This window comes from Pleurodeles waltl, chromosome 1_1 (genome assembly GCF_031143425.1).
Source record: "Pleurodeles waltl isolate 20211129_DDA chromosome 1_1, aPleWal1.hap1.20221129, whole genome shotgun sequence".
Lineage (NCBI taxonomy): Eukaryota > Metazoa > Chordata > Amphibia > Caudata > Salamandridae > Pleurodeles > Pleurodeles waltl.
This window is the reverse complement of record NC_090436.1, coordinates 956,911,530-956,926,606: the sequence shown is the minus strand read 5'-3', so window position 1 is coordinate 956,926,606 and position 15,077 is coordinate 956,911,530. Positions and strand designations below refer to the sequence as shown.

Below are 15,077 nucleotides of genomic sequence, written 5' to 3'. Positions count from 1 at the left end.
TACTCTGTATGGTCTATTCATATTTAACATCATGGAAATGTCCCAGTTTTGTCTTAAACTTGCAACTTGGTTACTAAAGAAGTTAAAATGAAATAGCCTGATAACATCTTTTTGTTTAGGTACAAAACAAAGACTTAAGGGGCCTGATGTGTTCAAAAGAATTTTGCAGTCATGAAGCCTGCAATTGGCAAAATCACAGAGTTCGGGACCGCAAAATGGCTAACAGTTATTTACTAAATCAAGTTTTTAATTCAGTAACAGTTTACAGAATTGCTAAATGGATTGGGAAACGCAAAATGAATTGCTATTTGGAAGGGGAACATCTAGGGCATCCCTTCTTTATAGCAATTTATTAAGGGATGTATCAAAATTTTTCCATAATATTGTCATATAATATGTGAAAGGGATTGTGACTCCTGAGATGGGGAAGTAACACATCCCCCAAAGGGAAAGACTCCCATTAAGATCCCATCCTCTTTGTCAAGGTAAAAATAAAGACGGTTGAGCATAGACAGTGGTCCAACGGACCACTGCCAACTCTCAAACGAACTTAAAGAAAAAAAAATAGTTTTAAATACAGCAGGGCCGCACTGGCCATAGCGGGCATCGGGTGTTTTATCTGGAGGCTGGAAGGGTGGGGGGCAGTTTTGCAGCAGTGGGGGCCAGGTTTGTTACTTGGAGGTGGTTTTACAGCAGTGCTGCATATTGGACCCTTGTAACAAAAGCAGCAGTGCTTCACACTTGCAAACCACCCCCATCCCCCCCCACTCCCCACCATCTGGGGGCTCATCTGACAAGAGTTTCCATGGCTACTTTGGGTTCCAAGTCGTGCTCTGAAATGCTTCCTTTAAGGAAAACGTGCTGCATTAAAAACAAATATTTAGGGCCATATTTATACATTTTGACGCACAGCTGCGCCAACGCAGTTGTGCGTCAGAAAATCTAACGCCGGCTAACGCCATTCTGAAGCGCCATGCGGGCGCCGTATTTATGCAATGACGTTAGCCGGCGTTAGCCGGCGGAGCTGCCTGGTGTGCGTAAAAAAAAATGACGTACACCAGGCAGCGCCGGCATAGGGGAAGATGAGCTTGGGCGCCAAAAAATGGGGCAAGTCAGGCTGAGGCAAAATTTTCGCCTCAACCCGATTTGCGCCATTTTTTATGACTCCCAACCCCCATTGAAATGACTCCTGTCTTAGCAAAGACAGGAGTCATGCTCCCTTGCCCAATGGCCATGCCCAGGGGACTTCTGTCCCCTGGGCATGGTCATTGGGCATAGTGGCATGTAGGGGGGCACAAATCAGGCCCCCCTATGCCACAAAAAAAAATTAAAAAAAATACTTACCTTCAGTCCCCTGGGATGGGTCCCTCCATCCTTAGGCGTCCTCCTGGGGTGGGCAAGGGTGACAGGGGGGGTCCGTGGAGCCATGGGAGGGCACCTCTGGGCTCCTTCCGAGCCCACAGGTCCCAACGCCTGCCCTGACCAGGCGCAAAAAAACGACGCAAAAGCGGCTGGACGTCATTTTTTTTGACCCGCCCACTCCCGGGCGTCATTTTTGCCCGGGAGTGTAAATACGGCGCACATGCCTCGGAGTCAATTTTTTAGACGGGAACGCCTACCTTGCATATCATTAACGCAAAGTAGGTGTCCACGCTAAAAAATGACGCAAACTCCATGGACTTTGGCGCTAGATGCGTCTAACGCCAGAGTATAAATATGAAGTTCGTTTTGCGTCGAATTTGCGTCACAAAAAACGACACAAATCCGGCGCAAACGTAGTATAAATATGGCCCTTATTGTATTAAAATGCGATCAGCCATGGAGGTCTGCTGAATCCAACAGGCCACTGTGGTGACATCCAATTGTAGTGTGTCGCAATTTGCGATCTACATCATAAATATTGACAAGTTAGGTCGGATTGCAACCCACTACGAATTTAAATTTTGTGAACCGACCTATTAGTGCAGAGGTCGGTTTGCATAATTCTTTTCAATTCACACTGTTTGCAACCAGTTTCGTCGCTGGTTACTAAATAGAAGTAGAGTTCACTATATAGCAATGAGAAAGTGCTTGGAAAGTAGAAAAAAGAAAAGATCAGAGGCTGAACTGTAACATTTTATGATAGGGAAATTGTAGTTGCCTCTATTGTAGAGGGTCCATATTTCAGAGGCTGTGTGGTTTAACACATTTGTTCACTTGTACAACTCTTGTCCTGGTAGCCATATCAGGGGGTCTCTCAAAGTTCAAGCCACGTGGTGATAGAGAATGTCTGGATAGTTTGTTTGCCATACAGGAAACATTTGTTGCCATTTAAGTCTAAAATACTCAAAACGCATCATGAGGTGTCTGCAGATTATGAAAAATCCAAGCGATTTTATTATTAAAATAGCTAATGAAGCTTTACTTCCCGACAATGCCTTCTGTGCTTGGAGAGGTCTAATAGAAACACAGGGACTTTCAATTAGGCCTCTTTTCAGCAAATTGCTAGCAGTTTTTCTAGGAATGTATTGCTACTACGTTTTACAAACTAGAGGACATTAATTGTATTATTTACCATTTGCAAGTGGAATTTTCAAAAGGTTTAGGGACATGGGGAAAGCATCTCTACAGCAATTGATCATTATGAAAGATGTTACTCTTGGTAAATACAGCCAGTTTGTGGGTGTGCAGTTGCCAACAGGGATGCGGTTATGGATAGCTGTGAATAGTGCAGCAGGTGCAGTGGCACCAACGGCCAGCAGTTTGAGGGATCCACTTCAGCGTGTCAGTGACTGTTTTTATCCACGAAACCAGTGGGTGGGTGGGGGTTCTTAATTTGCTTGCTTGCCTTAAGGCCCGTGGCGCCCTTGCTAGGCTACAGCGAGCAATCATAATTTGATTAGATAAACAGGAAAATCGTGAGGGCCCACTTGAAGGAAATTAGAAAGGACTGCTATTTATTCTAAGCAGTGAGTCTTCTACAAGAGGAACTATCAGGCCGGCTCCTCGACAATGGCAGAGGAGCGTCACTCACCTGGCTAAGAGCCAGCAGATGAAAAATACACCAATAGTTCATTATTGTTTTATTTTTTCATCTGCTGGCTCAGCCAGCAGTGCAGGGAGGTGTGGGGCTGGGCCACTGGAAGTGGGTAGAGGGGAGGGGGGTGGAGTGCATTAAGTGCGCATGGGTGTTTGGCCGTCTTAGGCCAGCCAAACACACATGCGCACTTAGGTTTCTCCAAAACTGCACTGACTCCAGAGCAGTGTGTGAGCGGCAGGCCAAACCGCTCAGACCAATCGTGACATTACTTTCATGCTAGGATTAGCATGAGAGTAGCACCAGGATTGTTGGGAGCGTGTGCTGGTGTCCCAGTGAGTGCTGGGACGCCATCAGATACAGAAGAGAGAGGCAGTAGGAGGTGACATCAGAGGGAATGGTGGAAAGGTAGTTAAAAAAAAAGAAATTATTGTTTCCCCTGTCGTCCCCACTGCCCTCCCCCCTTTGACATTTGCAGTGGCCACACTGGGAACTATGTGTAAGTATCAATTAATGCCAATGAAGAATCAACAAAAAATGTGAAGCACATACATGTGTCAGCCCGTTTTTTTGCTCCAATGTTAATGTTTTGTTGATAATGCAGTTTGTTGCCTAAACTGCAAGATGGCCTGTAGAAAAGATTCCACTGCTAATTCCTCGTTTCTGAATTAAAAAGAAACAAATGAGGGTAACAAACACAAGGAAAACGGTGAGTGGTCTTGTCCAGTTTAATAACATATGACTCAAAACAGTTATATCTTCCGACTGGCTGGTTGTTAAATTTGATGTTGAGGGAAAATGGAAAAGCTATTTGATACACACTTACAGCTCGGGTGGGTTCAGAGGGCACTGGTCACCTCACCTGTCCTAAATAGACCACAGGTGTGGTGTCATTTAACTCCTTCTACTGTGGTAATACAAAAAAAAAGTTTTTTTCAAAAAAATACTTAGGCCCAGGTTTAATATTCATCCTACTGTGGAGTGCTGAATAAAAACAGTTGTGCAAAGGGCAAAAAAGTGTACAGCAACAGATTTAGCCAGTCGATGATGCCATCAGAGGGCACGCAAAAAATAATTACTGTCTGTAGTGCTCAGCCTTAAGTTATAGCGCCAACACAAGACAGCAGTTGCTAGCATAGGATGTGTACCAAAAGTACACCGTCCAGCACCAATTCCTACACATAGATAACTGCACAGGGGTCACACATGTAAGATGTGTGGGTTAGGGTAAAACACACATGTTGCATTTTTATATATCAGGTGATATATTGGGTGACTACCTGTTCGCACCTGGTTTCACTGAGAGTTAGCATTTGGTGCAAAGTCATATCATTACTTTAGTAGCTCAAGCTTTGTGCCAAAACCAATGGTGTTGGTGCTGGTTCACACCAGACATACCTCCTTTCTATAAACTAACAAGGGGCACAGAAAAGTGGTATTAGCACACCCAGAAGGTTATGTTTCGTGGCAAAATAGGGTTTGTGCAAGTAAGTGGATTTTGTGTTGTTGTTCGCAGTGCAATGTGCCGCTTTTCATGGCTGTACCTCTTCCACGGGCCAACATAAACCTTCCGTACACCTGCCTATTTGTGGCTCCCTCTAAAGGGGCCACTTTTGATGGAACTGGAAATTAAAGGTTTTGAATATGTGATTAACACTTTTAAGCAAGGTTTGAGTCAGCTTCTAGCCTACTGAGGTGCACTTAAGGATTTATGAGTCTTTCAGGTTTGCATTCTCTAATTTGGCTGCCATATGAGTTTAGCAAATTATTTGCTAATTTCGGGTTTAAATTAAATTTATAGCTTGGTGGATAGGATATTCCACCAAAACGTGGCAGATATGCCATCTATTGTACTACAAGTGCCATAGGCTGTAAGGTTCTTTGTAATACTGAGGACAGGACATGCTTCACATTTATGATGGAGATCTAAACATTATTATATGTGATTACCAGGGAACAGTAGAAATTAGATGGTTCGAGTGTAGGATGGATCAAAGCTGGCTGCTGTGTCTGACATCAGTGGCTCATTAGAAAGACACGCATATTTATCTTAGATTAGGCAGTGAACCTATGACCCTTCCACGTCAAATTCAAGGTGGGAATCATATCACTCACATATCATCGGAAGACACACAGTGGTGCTTCTGAAAGATATTGTTAAAGCCTTTGTTGAAGCCAATATGCTAATTAGAGATATTAATGAGTGTTTATGTATTTTGAATAATAACACTAAATTGTAGAATTAAATAATGTAGAGAAAATAATGTGCTCATTTGAAAAAGTGCCCTCAGAGAGTGGCCACCAAGATTCACAAATGTCCTAATAAAATGAATAACATGTATGAAACATAGAAAATTTATTAAAATAATGTAGTAGTATGTCATATTGAGATATATAATGTATGTTTTGCATTATATTTTACAGTTAACTTAACCGAAGTTGTGGCCTAGTTTTGCCAGGCCTCATGCAGAAATGAATTACTAGCGAAATGAAAAAAAGCTAATGTGCTGAACTGCTTATTGTTTAATAAAAAAATGTGCTCAGCAAAATCCTATGCGTGAACCGACGAACAGGAGACAATGGAATCATAAATGTAACAAAGACCGTGTAAAGCAGAAGAGGTGTACTTTCCCAGGATTTGAACAATGGAGACACTGACTGGAGAAGAAGATGCAACATTTTTGATACCTGACGAGCTGGATGATGAGAACATCGTACAGTGAACCAATCGATACCTTGAGAATCATGTAATACTAGAATTCATAGATTTGAAGAAATGAAAGTATTGGGTAGCGTCATAACTGGTGACTAATTGACCAACTAGGAATTGGGGGATAGTCTGGGTGACTTTGATATAATGCCGTGACAAGGTGAAAAAACTTCAGATGTTCAAGGATAGGCGTGGTGTTCGAAGAGATTCAAGATTCTGTAATTGGGCTCATGCTCTTGAGAGCCTGATGTGATGCTGATCGATTGATGACCTGAAGACGAAGACTGACTTTGTTGCTGAGCCATACCGTGGATAGGTAGCTATGAAAATGTGACTGATTGACTTTTTGTGCCTTTTCTTTCGAGGTTCCAGCTGCGCTGTCCAATAGTTTTCCTAGCTAGATGTTTTTCCAAATTCATGTTCCAAACTGTTTTTGCATGAAGTCCCACATGCTAATGCTAATCAGGGTTAGGTAGGGTTTCTATTCTGAGATGCTGACATATATGGTGGCAAATGATTGACGGACTGATTTGCTGAACTTTGCTACTCATGTTAACATTTTCATTATTATTGGCTTATGTTGAGGCATTAGAATGCATATTTTCTCAAGTTCTAATTAGGTTATGTTATAGGTGGTCACTAATGAATTAATAACGAGTGAAATTGAGTAAAGTTTGATTTAACCTCATGACTTAGTATTGTAACCAATAGGGAAATAAAATTGCTAAACGTATACTGAGTTGTGGTTTTTCATAAACATTGATTAATGTTTTGCTTATTGGTTATTGGTTTGTGTAGTGAATATGGATGCACATTGGTCACACCATAGCTAGGATACTCCATGCGAATCAGAAGGCTCATCGACCTATACGCGTCCCCTTGTAAGTTTACTTACTAGGGACCAGTATCGCTCCATAGAGAGCATTGGCTGAAAGTACCCTTTAACAAGCAGTAGGTGAGAATAATAGATGCAGCTCTCCAATACAGTTTCTGTAGTGTTCACTTATGTAAAAGCTGTTTGAGGTCAACTTAAAAATATTTTCATAGAGGTAGAATTATCGTAAACATTTATAACATTATGGGAGCCTGTTCAATTATTCAAAACTGTGTGAAAATGGCCTCTTTGTAGGCCACATTTGTTTCCCCCATTAAGCTGTTGTTTTTCTAGTGGTTTTCAAGTTTTACCTTGTGCAATTTGTATTTTACTTTAGTAACTTGTGACTACTTGGTGGACAAGGTAAAGAAGAGCATGAGATTATCACCGACCCAGGCACCAGTAATGAGAGTGTATAAGAACACCTGGTACTATGGAGCTGTTATTAACTTGAGAATTCTATGACTGATTTTACTCGTCAAGGGTGATTACATTTTGTTGTGATTAATTTCTTTATTAATAAATGCATTACTGGATAGCTTAATTTAAACAACATCCTTATATTATAAATTTAACATGATAAAAACCATTTGATAACATTATGGAATGGCGACTGCAGAGTAGTTGGCTGTTAAAAAGATGGTTCAAAAACAAAGAACATAAATGACTGTGTTTTGGTTCACTCATACGATTACACATAAGACATCCGAAGCTGCTGTACCTTGCGCTTAATCTTAAGTGCATACTATCAGTAGTTTTCAACTTTCATTCGAGTCAGCAAGTCCTGTTGCATCTAATTTTGAGGCAATGTTAAAGTATAGTAATATCGGTCTAAGGAAACTCTTTCTTGGTCCACCTACTAATCAAGATAAAGGGGGTGATTCTGATTCTGGCGGGAGGCGGAGGCCGCCCGCCAGAATTCCGCCCCCATTATACCGCTCCACGGTCAGAAGACCGCGGAGGGTATTATGAGTTTTTCCCTGGGCTGGCGGGCGGTCTCCAAAAGACCGCCCGCCAGCCCAGGGAAAAACTCCCTTCCCAAGAGGATGCCGGCTCGTAATCGAGCCGGCGGAGTGGGAAGGTGCGACGGGTGCAGTGGCACCCGTCGCGTATTTCAGTGTCTGCAAGGCAGACACTGAAATACTTTGCGGGGCCCTCTTACGGGGGCCCCTGCCGTGCCCATGCCATTGGCATGGGCACGGCAGGGGCCACCCAGGGGCCCCGCGACCCCCCCTACCGCCATCCTGTTCATGGCGGCTTTCCCGCCATGAACAGGATGGCGGTAGGGGGGGTCAGAATCCTCATGGCTGCGGAGCGCGCTCCGCAGCCATGGAGGATTCAAACGAGCAGCGGAAAGTCAGCGGGAGACCGCTGACTTTCCGCTTCTGACCGCGGCTGAACCGCCGCGGTCAGAATGCTCGTTGGAGCACCGCCAGCCTGTGGGCGGTGCTCCCGTGGTCGGTGGCCCTGGCGGCCACCGGCCGCCAGGGTCAGAATGACCCCCAAAGTGTATCATGTCTTCTGTACATACTTTTCTTTGCCTTATCAATTGGAAAGGTTTGGCCTCAGTGGATTAATATTAAATCTTAACTTGCAAATATTGCTGTGAATCTACTAGAATCACCTAGATATCTTGGCTTCTTAATCTGCTGTATGGACGAACTGCACAGCAACAAATATGTCAGGTACTAGGACTGATACCTCTCGACAGCGTGACTGATTTTATCTCAATATTTAAAAAATAAAAAAAAATCCTTGTGAGTGCATTTTTTCACTTTTTGTTTGTCAAGATGTGTTTATTTATTACATTTTATAAAGTGCATGATTACCTAAAAGCCATCCTGCAGATAAAAAGCCAGTATTCAGTCTGGCAATACTATTTTTAATTATAGGTTCAAAAGCCGGGTTTTAGTTGTTTTTCTGAAGACCGGATACTTAGTAGCTGACAGCTCTATGGGCACAGAATTCCAGATATTGGTGACTTAGAACAAAAAAGTATGACCTCCTCGGCATTTCTGATCTTGAACAACACTAACAAGTGGGCAACATAAGAGGTTTAAATGTCGTCAATCCTTAAAGAGCTTGTTGTCTGTTTGATACCAAGCGTAGGTAGTCAACACTTCCTGACTGGACATGTCCATAATTATAAATCGTCTTTTCACGTTGTACTTTCAGTCTGTTCTCTTTAGCCAGGGCCCTTTAAAAAAGATTCTATACCTCGTTCTAATTCAAGACCTTTGACTGGTGAAACTCTGAGGGCTGTCTGGACCACTCGCACGAATCTGTTTATTATTCTCTTCAATGTGGATACAAGAGTTATGATCTCTAAATTACATCCATAAAAGAAAAGTGTCAGCACACACATCAAATAAATCTATATGTTTTTCTGGCATGCATCCAAGAAATGTAATATGAAAATGGAGTAACCCTCCCAAACTGGAAATGGCCTTCTTGAGATTGTTTACAATATATTATCCTATTCCCATCTGGATGGGCAATCAGACCGAGATTGGTGCATTATTTAATTGTCTTGATCTTAGTCTGTTTACTATGCAAGGTGATTTTTCATGCCACATTTCAAAATGCCACCACCTTTACTTTGAACAGATTTAAACATAATCTCGATAAGAGAAATGTGTTCCTCTGTATAATCATTTTTGCAGCCCTTTCTGCTTGAACCAGATGAAAGCTGTATCATATGACCAGAGTATTATATCAGTAAATCAGCCAGCCAATAAAGTTTATTTCGGCTAAATTGAAACAATAAGAACATGTAAAACAAAACAGCAATTTGTATATTCATGTTAATACAGATATTATGTTAACAGCAGTTTAAAAATATTGCAATATTAAGGAAACAATTGACTCCCAAAATACCTTCCCAACATAGAAGTCCCAAGCATAACAGCATTGCACAGAAAACAGCTCACAGCACAACACACCAACTGGGTAGACAACAACAAGCAAAGCTAACAAAGGTGCAAAGTATTCATATGGAGCAGGTTTGTAGATAGTGCATCAATGCTGAAATTCGCTCACGACCCTTTGAGAACGATTACAGAAAATGGACAGTGCCCATCCTGATCCTGTAAATATGACTCCATGCCCCTCAAATGTTTTCAAAATCAGAAAAGACATGACAGACGGATTACATAAATCGTCAGAATTTCTTAGTAAACGCATCTGTTGTATCCATAGTTTAGCTTTCTCACCCATTTCTCCAGGTCCTATGTAGATCTGACCTGCCAAGGTACGAAAATAAGCCTCATTCATAGTAGACCATGGAATTTTGGAGTAGGCATCCAAACTCAGGTAGCTCATGATACGTTTTCAATTTAACCAGGTAGACAGATGAACCCAAAATGATAACCATAAACAAAGAGGTCAAAATTGAATGACATCTTCCAAGTAGCTTAACCTTAGTTCTTTGTGGTAGGGCAGATGGGGAATGTGTGCGGGAGGCCCAAAAGTCATCTGCAGAACCTGTTTTCTTCTATCTGAAGATTAGTGATATTGCCAAATCCCCAAATACCAGTGCCATAGGAAACAGATGTAATACATTTACTTCTATAAAAGTCTATCACATGTTTCCGTATTGTATCACAGTCTTGGTTGTTCAGCTTCAGGGGATTCAACTCGCTCTCAGGGTACCTCCTCGTAAGCTATTTAAATCAAGATGGGGGTCAAGGGGCCAGTCTTAGCCTACCTTTTCATTAGTGACAAAATATAGTGTGGTACATGTGTCCTTCTCCATCTGATCATAATCTGTAGTGCCACCTGATTCGACATCTTTAACTTCAATCTAGCCTCCATCCATACCAAGTGTGGAATCTTTGTCTGTAGTTGTGGTCTATGTCGAGATGATGCTGCATTTACTGCCATATTTGTGCGCTATCTTGCTTGATTTTAATGTGAATTTTCTGCAACTTCGTTCCATGAATTATTCAAATCGGTTGAACATTATTAACAGTGTTGGAGTTTAGTCCATCGTCATTTATTAAAGTTATTTGAAGACAGGACTTGGTACTTTTGCAAAAGCTATACAAGTTTTAAGGCTTCAAGGGGAGTATGTTGCATAAACAATAACATCTTTAACTTTAACAGATCCGCAAAGCACAATGGCCTCATCTGGGGAGAGGCAAGAAGACCTTTTGGAACAAGGAAAGGAGGATGAACCAGACCAGGAGGAGGGGGAAGAAGATGAAGCAGGAGACGAAGCAGAAGCAAGCAGCAGCAACTACAGAGATAGCTTTGACTATGCCAACAATATATATGATGAGATAGAAAGCAAAGAGGACACCATGAAAGAACCAAACCCTTTCCGCTATGAGAAGCAACCGCTGCATGCTCCTCTTCTTGGTGCAGCTCCATTGATGCCGGAAGATGTCTACGTCTTTTCACAAGGTAGATTTATTATTATTAGTATTATTATGATTATTATTATTGTTATTATTATTTAAGATTTGAAAATACAACAAAAATCACAGAAGTTCCAGCTATATTAACAGTACAACATGTAACATTTGTACAGTCAAATGCGATGATGTAAATAGACTTGGATTACTTGTTAACACATATTTGTAAAGGTGTAGATGCATCGACATAGTTATGCAACATAGGTGTGAATGAGGTCCACTTCCCATAGTGTTAGAATTAACCCCTTCGCTGCCAGGCCTTTTTCCCCTTCAGGTGCCAGGCCTTTTTTCGGCTATTTGGAGCAGTTCACACTTAGTCCATTATAACTTTTTGTCCACATAAGCTACCCACGCCAAATTTGCGTCCTTTATTTCAACATCCTAGGGATTCTAGAGGTACCCAGAGTTTGTGGGTTGTCTTGGAGGAAAAAGTAGCCAAAATGCGGTGAAAATCTCGTTTTTTTTGTTAAAAAAAAAGGGGGAAAAGGGCTGCAGAAGAAGGCTTGTGGTTTTTTCCCTGAAAATTGCATCAACAAAGCACTTGTGGTGCTAGAATCACCATTTTCCCAACTTTCAGGAACAGACAGACTTGAATCAGAAAACCACATTTATCAGCACAATTTTGGCATTTTACTGGGACATTCCCCATTTTTACTATTTTTTGTGCTTTTAGCCTCCTTCCAGTTAGTGACAGAAATGGGTATGAAACCAATGCTGGATCCCAGAAAGCTAAACATTTCTGAAAAGTAGACAACATTCTGAATTCACCAGGGGGTAATCTGTCTAGATTCTACAAGGTTTTCCTACAGAACATAAAAGCTGAAATAAAATGAATATTAAAATTGAGGTGAAAAAAAGCAATTTTTCTCCACTTTTTACTCTGTAACTTTTTACTGCAATGTCAGATTTTCAAAAGTAATATACTGTTACGTCTGCTGGACTCTTCTGGTTGTGGGGGTATATTGGGCTTGTAGGTTCATTAAGAACCCTAGGTTCCCAGAGCCAATAAAGGAGCTGCACCTTGCAATGGGTTTTCCTTGTATACCTGGTATACAGCAATTCATTTGGTGAAATATAAAGAGCGAAAAATAGGTATCAAGGTAACCTTTGTATTTACAAAATGGACAGAAGAAAAGGTGATTAGAAGCAGTGGTTATTTGCACATCTCTGAATTCCGGGGTGCCCATACTAGCATGTGAATTACAGGGCATTTCTCAAATAGACATCTTGTTTACACATTGTCTTACATTTGGAAAGAAAAAATGTAGAGAAAGACAAGGGACAATAACACTTGTTCTGCTATCCTGTGTTCCCCAAAGTCTCTCAATAAAAATGATACCACACTTTTGTGGGTAGGCCTAATGCCTGCGACAGGAAACGCAACATGGACACATCACATTTTTACATTGAAAACTGATGTGTTTTTTTGGAAAGTGTCTAGCTGTGGATTTTAATTTCTAGCTCAGCCGGCACCTAGGGAAACCTGCTAAACCTGTGCATTTTTTAAAACTAGACATCTGGGGGAATCCAGGATGGGGTAACTTGTGGGGCTCTCACTAAGTTCTGTTACCCAGAATCCTTTGCCAACATCACAATTTGCCCAAAACAAAAACACTTTTTCCTCAAATTTCGGTGACAGAAAGTTCTGGAATCTGAGAGAAGCCACAAATTTCTTTCCAACCAGCGTTCCCCCAAGCCTCCCGATAAAAATGGTACCTCACTTGTGTGGGTAGGCCTAGTGTCCACAGCAGGAAATGCCCTAAAACACAATGTGGACACATCACATTTCCCAAAGAAAACAGCTGTTTTTGCAAAGTGCCGAGCTGTGGATGTTGGCCTCTAGCTCAGCCGGCACCTAGGGAAACCTACAAAGCGCGTGCATTTTTGAAAACTAGACACCTAGGGGAATCCAAGCTGGGGTGACTTGTGGGGCTCTCACCAGGTTCTGTTACCCAGAATCCTTTGCAAACCTTACAATTTGGCCAAAAAAACACTTTTTCCTCACATTTCGGTGACAGAATGTTCTGGAATCTGAGAGGAGCCACAAATTTCCTTCCACCCAGTGTTCTTCCAAGTCTCCCGATAAAAATGGTACCTCACTTGTGTGGGTAGGCCTAGTGCCCACAAAAGGAAATGCCCCAAAACACTATGTCGACACATCATAATTATCAAATACAAAACTACCTGTTTTGGGGGGGGGGAGGGGCACCTGCGTTTTTGGTCCTGGGCTCAGCAGCCATATATGGAAACCTACCAAACCCAAACATTTCTGAAAACTAGACACCCAAGGGAGTCCAGGGAGGTGTGACTTGTGTGGATCCCAGAATCCTCAGCAAACCTCAAATTTAGCTAAACAAATCACAATTTTCCAACATTTCTGTGTGGGATCACCGCACAGGGACACATTTTTATCACCCAACGTTCCCGTCAGCTCACAGTAAAAATGATACCTCAGTTGTGTAGGTGAGCCAAGTGCTTGTGACAGGGAAGAGCCAAAAACATGTCGAAATTGAGGGGGAACCAAAGCGGGTCCAAAAGGGCAGTTTGAGAAAAAACATTTTTAGGCTGAGAAGTGGGGCAGAATTTGTATTGGTATAGATGCAACAATGCTGGGTGGTAGGAATTTTGTGGATTCCTGCAGATTCCGGAAGGGTCCATCACAAAAATGTGGGAAAAATGTGTGATTTCCAGCAAAGTTGGAGGTTTGTAGGGCATTGTGGGCAAGAAAATGGTGCGGGGTGCATGTGAAGCACACCACCCTGGACTCACCCAGATGTTTCGTTTTCAGATGTGTCTAGGTCTTGTGGATTTTTCTACATGGCAGCTTCCCAAAGTCCAAAAAGTGCATCCTTTCCATTCCAAGTGAGACAATTTTGAGAGTTATACAAGCTCTCATGGCCCAAATGTAAAACCAAAAGCCAAACTAATCAAATGTCCTCTTGCTTGCGTGGGATAAGATGTTTTAGTGTGCGGGGGAGAGCTTAAAGACTGTTACCCACTTCAGTTGGAGTGGGGGCATAACCATGTCCATACTGGTTGGTAGCCACCACCCCACAATTTTTTTTTTATTCCCTGGCATCTAGTAGGCTTTCTGCCCCCCCCCCACCCTCCCAGGAGTGGATCTGGGGTAATTGCCCCATCTGCCCACCGGTGGGCAAAACAACGTTGGCCCCATTTACTTGGGTTGGGGGTATGGCCATACCCCCACCCTCTTTTTTTTTCTTTAAATCTTCCTTGGTCTCCGGTGGGCTTTCTGTCCTCCTTGGGGGCATATGGGCCTTCCAAAAACAGGCCGCAGATATGGCCAACAGTAATGTGCCCTCATTGGGAGCGACCCATGCCCAAGGGGTGCCCCCCCAAACAAAACACACACATACACACACATCAATCCCTGGTGTCTAATTGTTTCTGCCCCCCTTGGGGGCAGATTGGCCTAATAAAAATAGGCCGATCTGCCACCATGGGGGGCAGAAATGGCCTAAATATAATGTGACCCCCAGGGGAGTGACCCTTGCCTAAGAGGTCGTTCCCCTCCTGCAAAAAAAATAATAATAAATAATCTGTGGCGTCTAGGGGTTTCTGCCTCCCCTGGTGGCAGATCGACCTAATAATAGGCCAATCTGCCCCCAGGGGGGGCAGAAAGGGCCTTAAAATATTGCCCCCTAGGGAGCGACCCTTGCCCAAGGGGCCGCTCCCCTTATTGAAATACATATTTTTTTAAATCCCTAGTGTCTAGTGGGCATTTCTGCTGCCTGATCGCTTTGCTTAAAGAGACATGAAAGGAAAGGAAAGGAAAGGCCTTTCCTTTCATGCCCTTTCCTTTCATGCCTCTCACACCCCACGCTTTTGCATTTCTCTTCTGGTATCGCGCTGTGGTAACCTCAGATGATGTCAGCACGCAATTTGCACGTTGACGTCATCAGATGTCAATGGGGGTGGTGGGAGGGGTCAGGGGTGGAAGGGGAAGCGATTCCCCTTTCATCCCTGCCCCTAGGCTCATGGGGGGAGTGATAGTGCTCTCCCCGTGGGCCCAGTGCAGGACGAGCTGCTCTCGTCCCCGGC

General features: G+C 42.7%; 1 protein-coding gene across 1 annotated transcript in view; it reads left to right on the top strand.

The window, feature by feature from the left end:
* Positions 1-15,077, top strand: part of BANK1 (B cell scaffold protein with ankyrin repeats 1) — a 2,047,355-nt gene that overhangs the window by 1,729,298 nt on the left and 302,980 nt on the right. Inside the window, exon 9 of the mRNA XM_069230214.1 lies at positions 10,705-11,004. Within this exon, the coding sequence (XP_069086315.1) occupies positions 10,705-11,004 (300 nt within the window). The remainder of the gene's footprint in view (positions 1-10,704; positions 11,005-15,077) is intronic.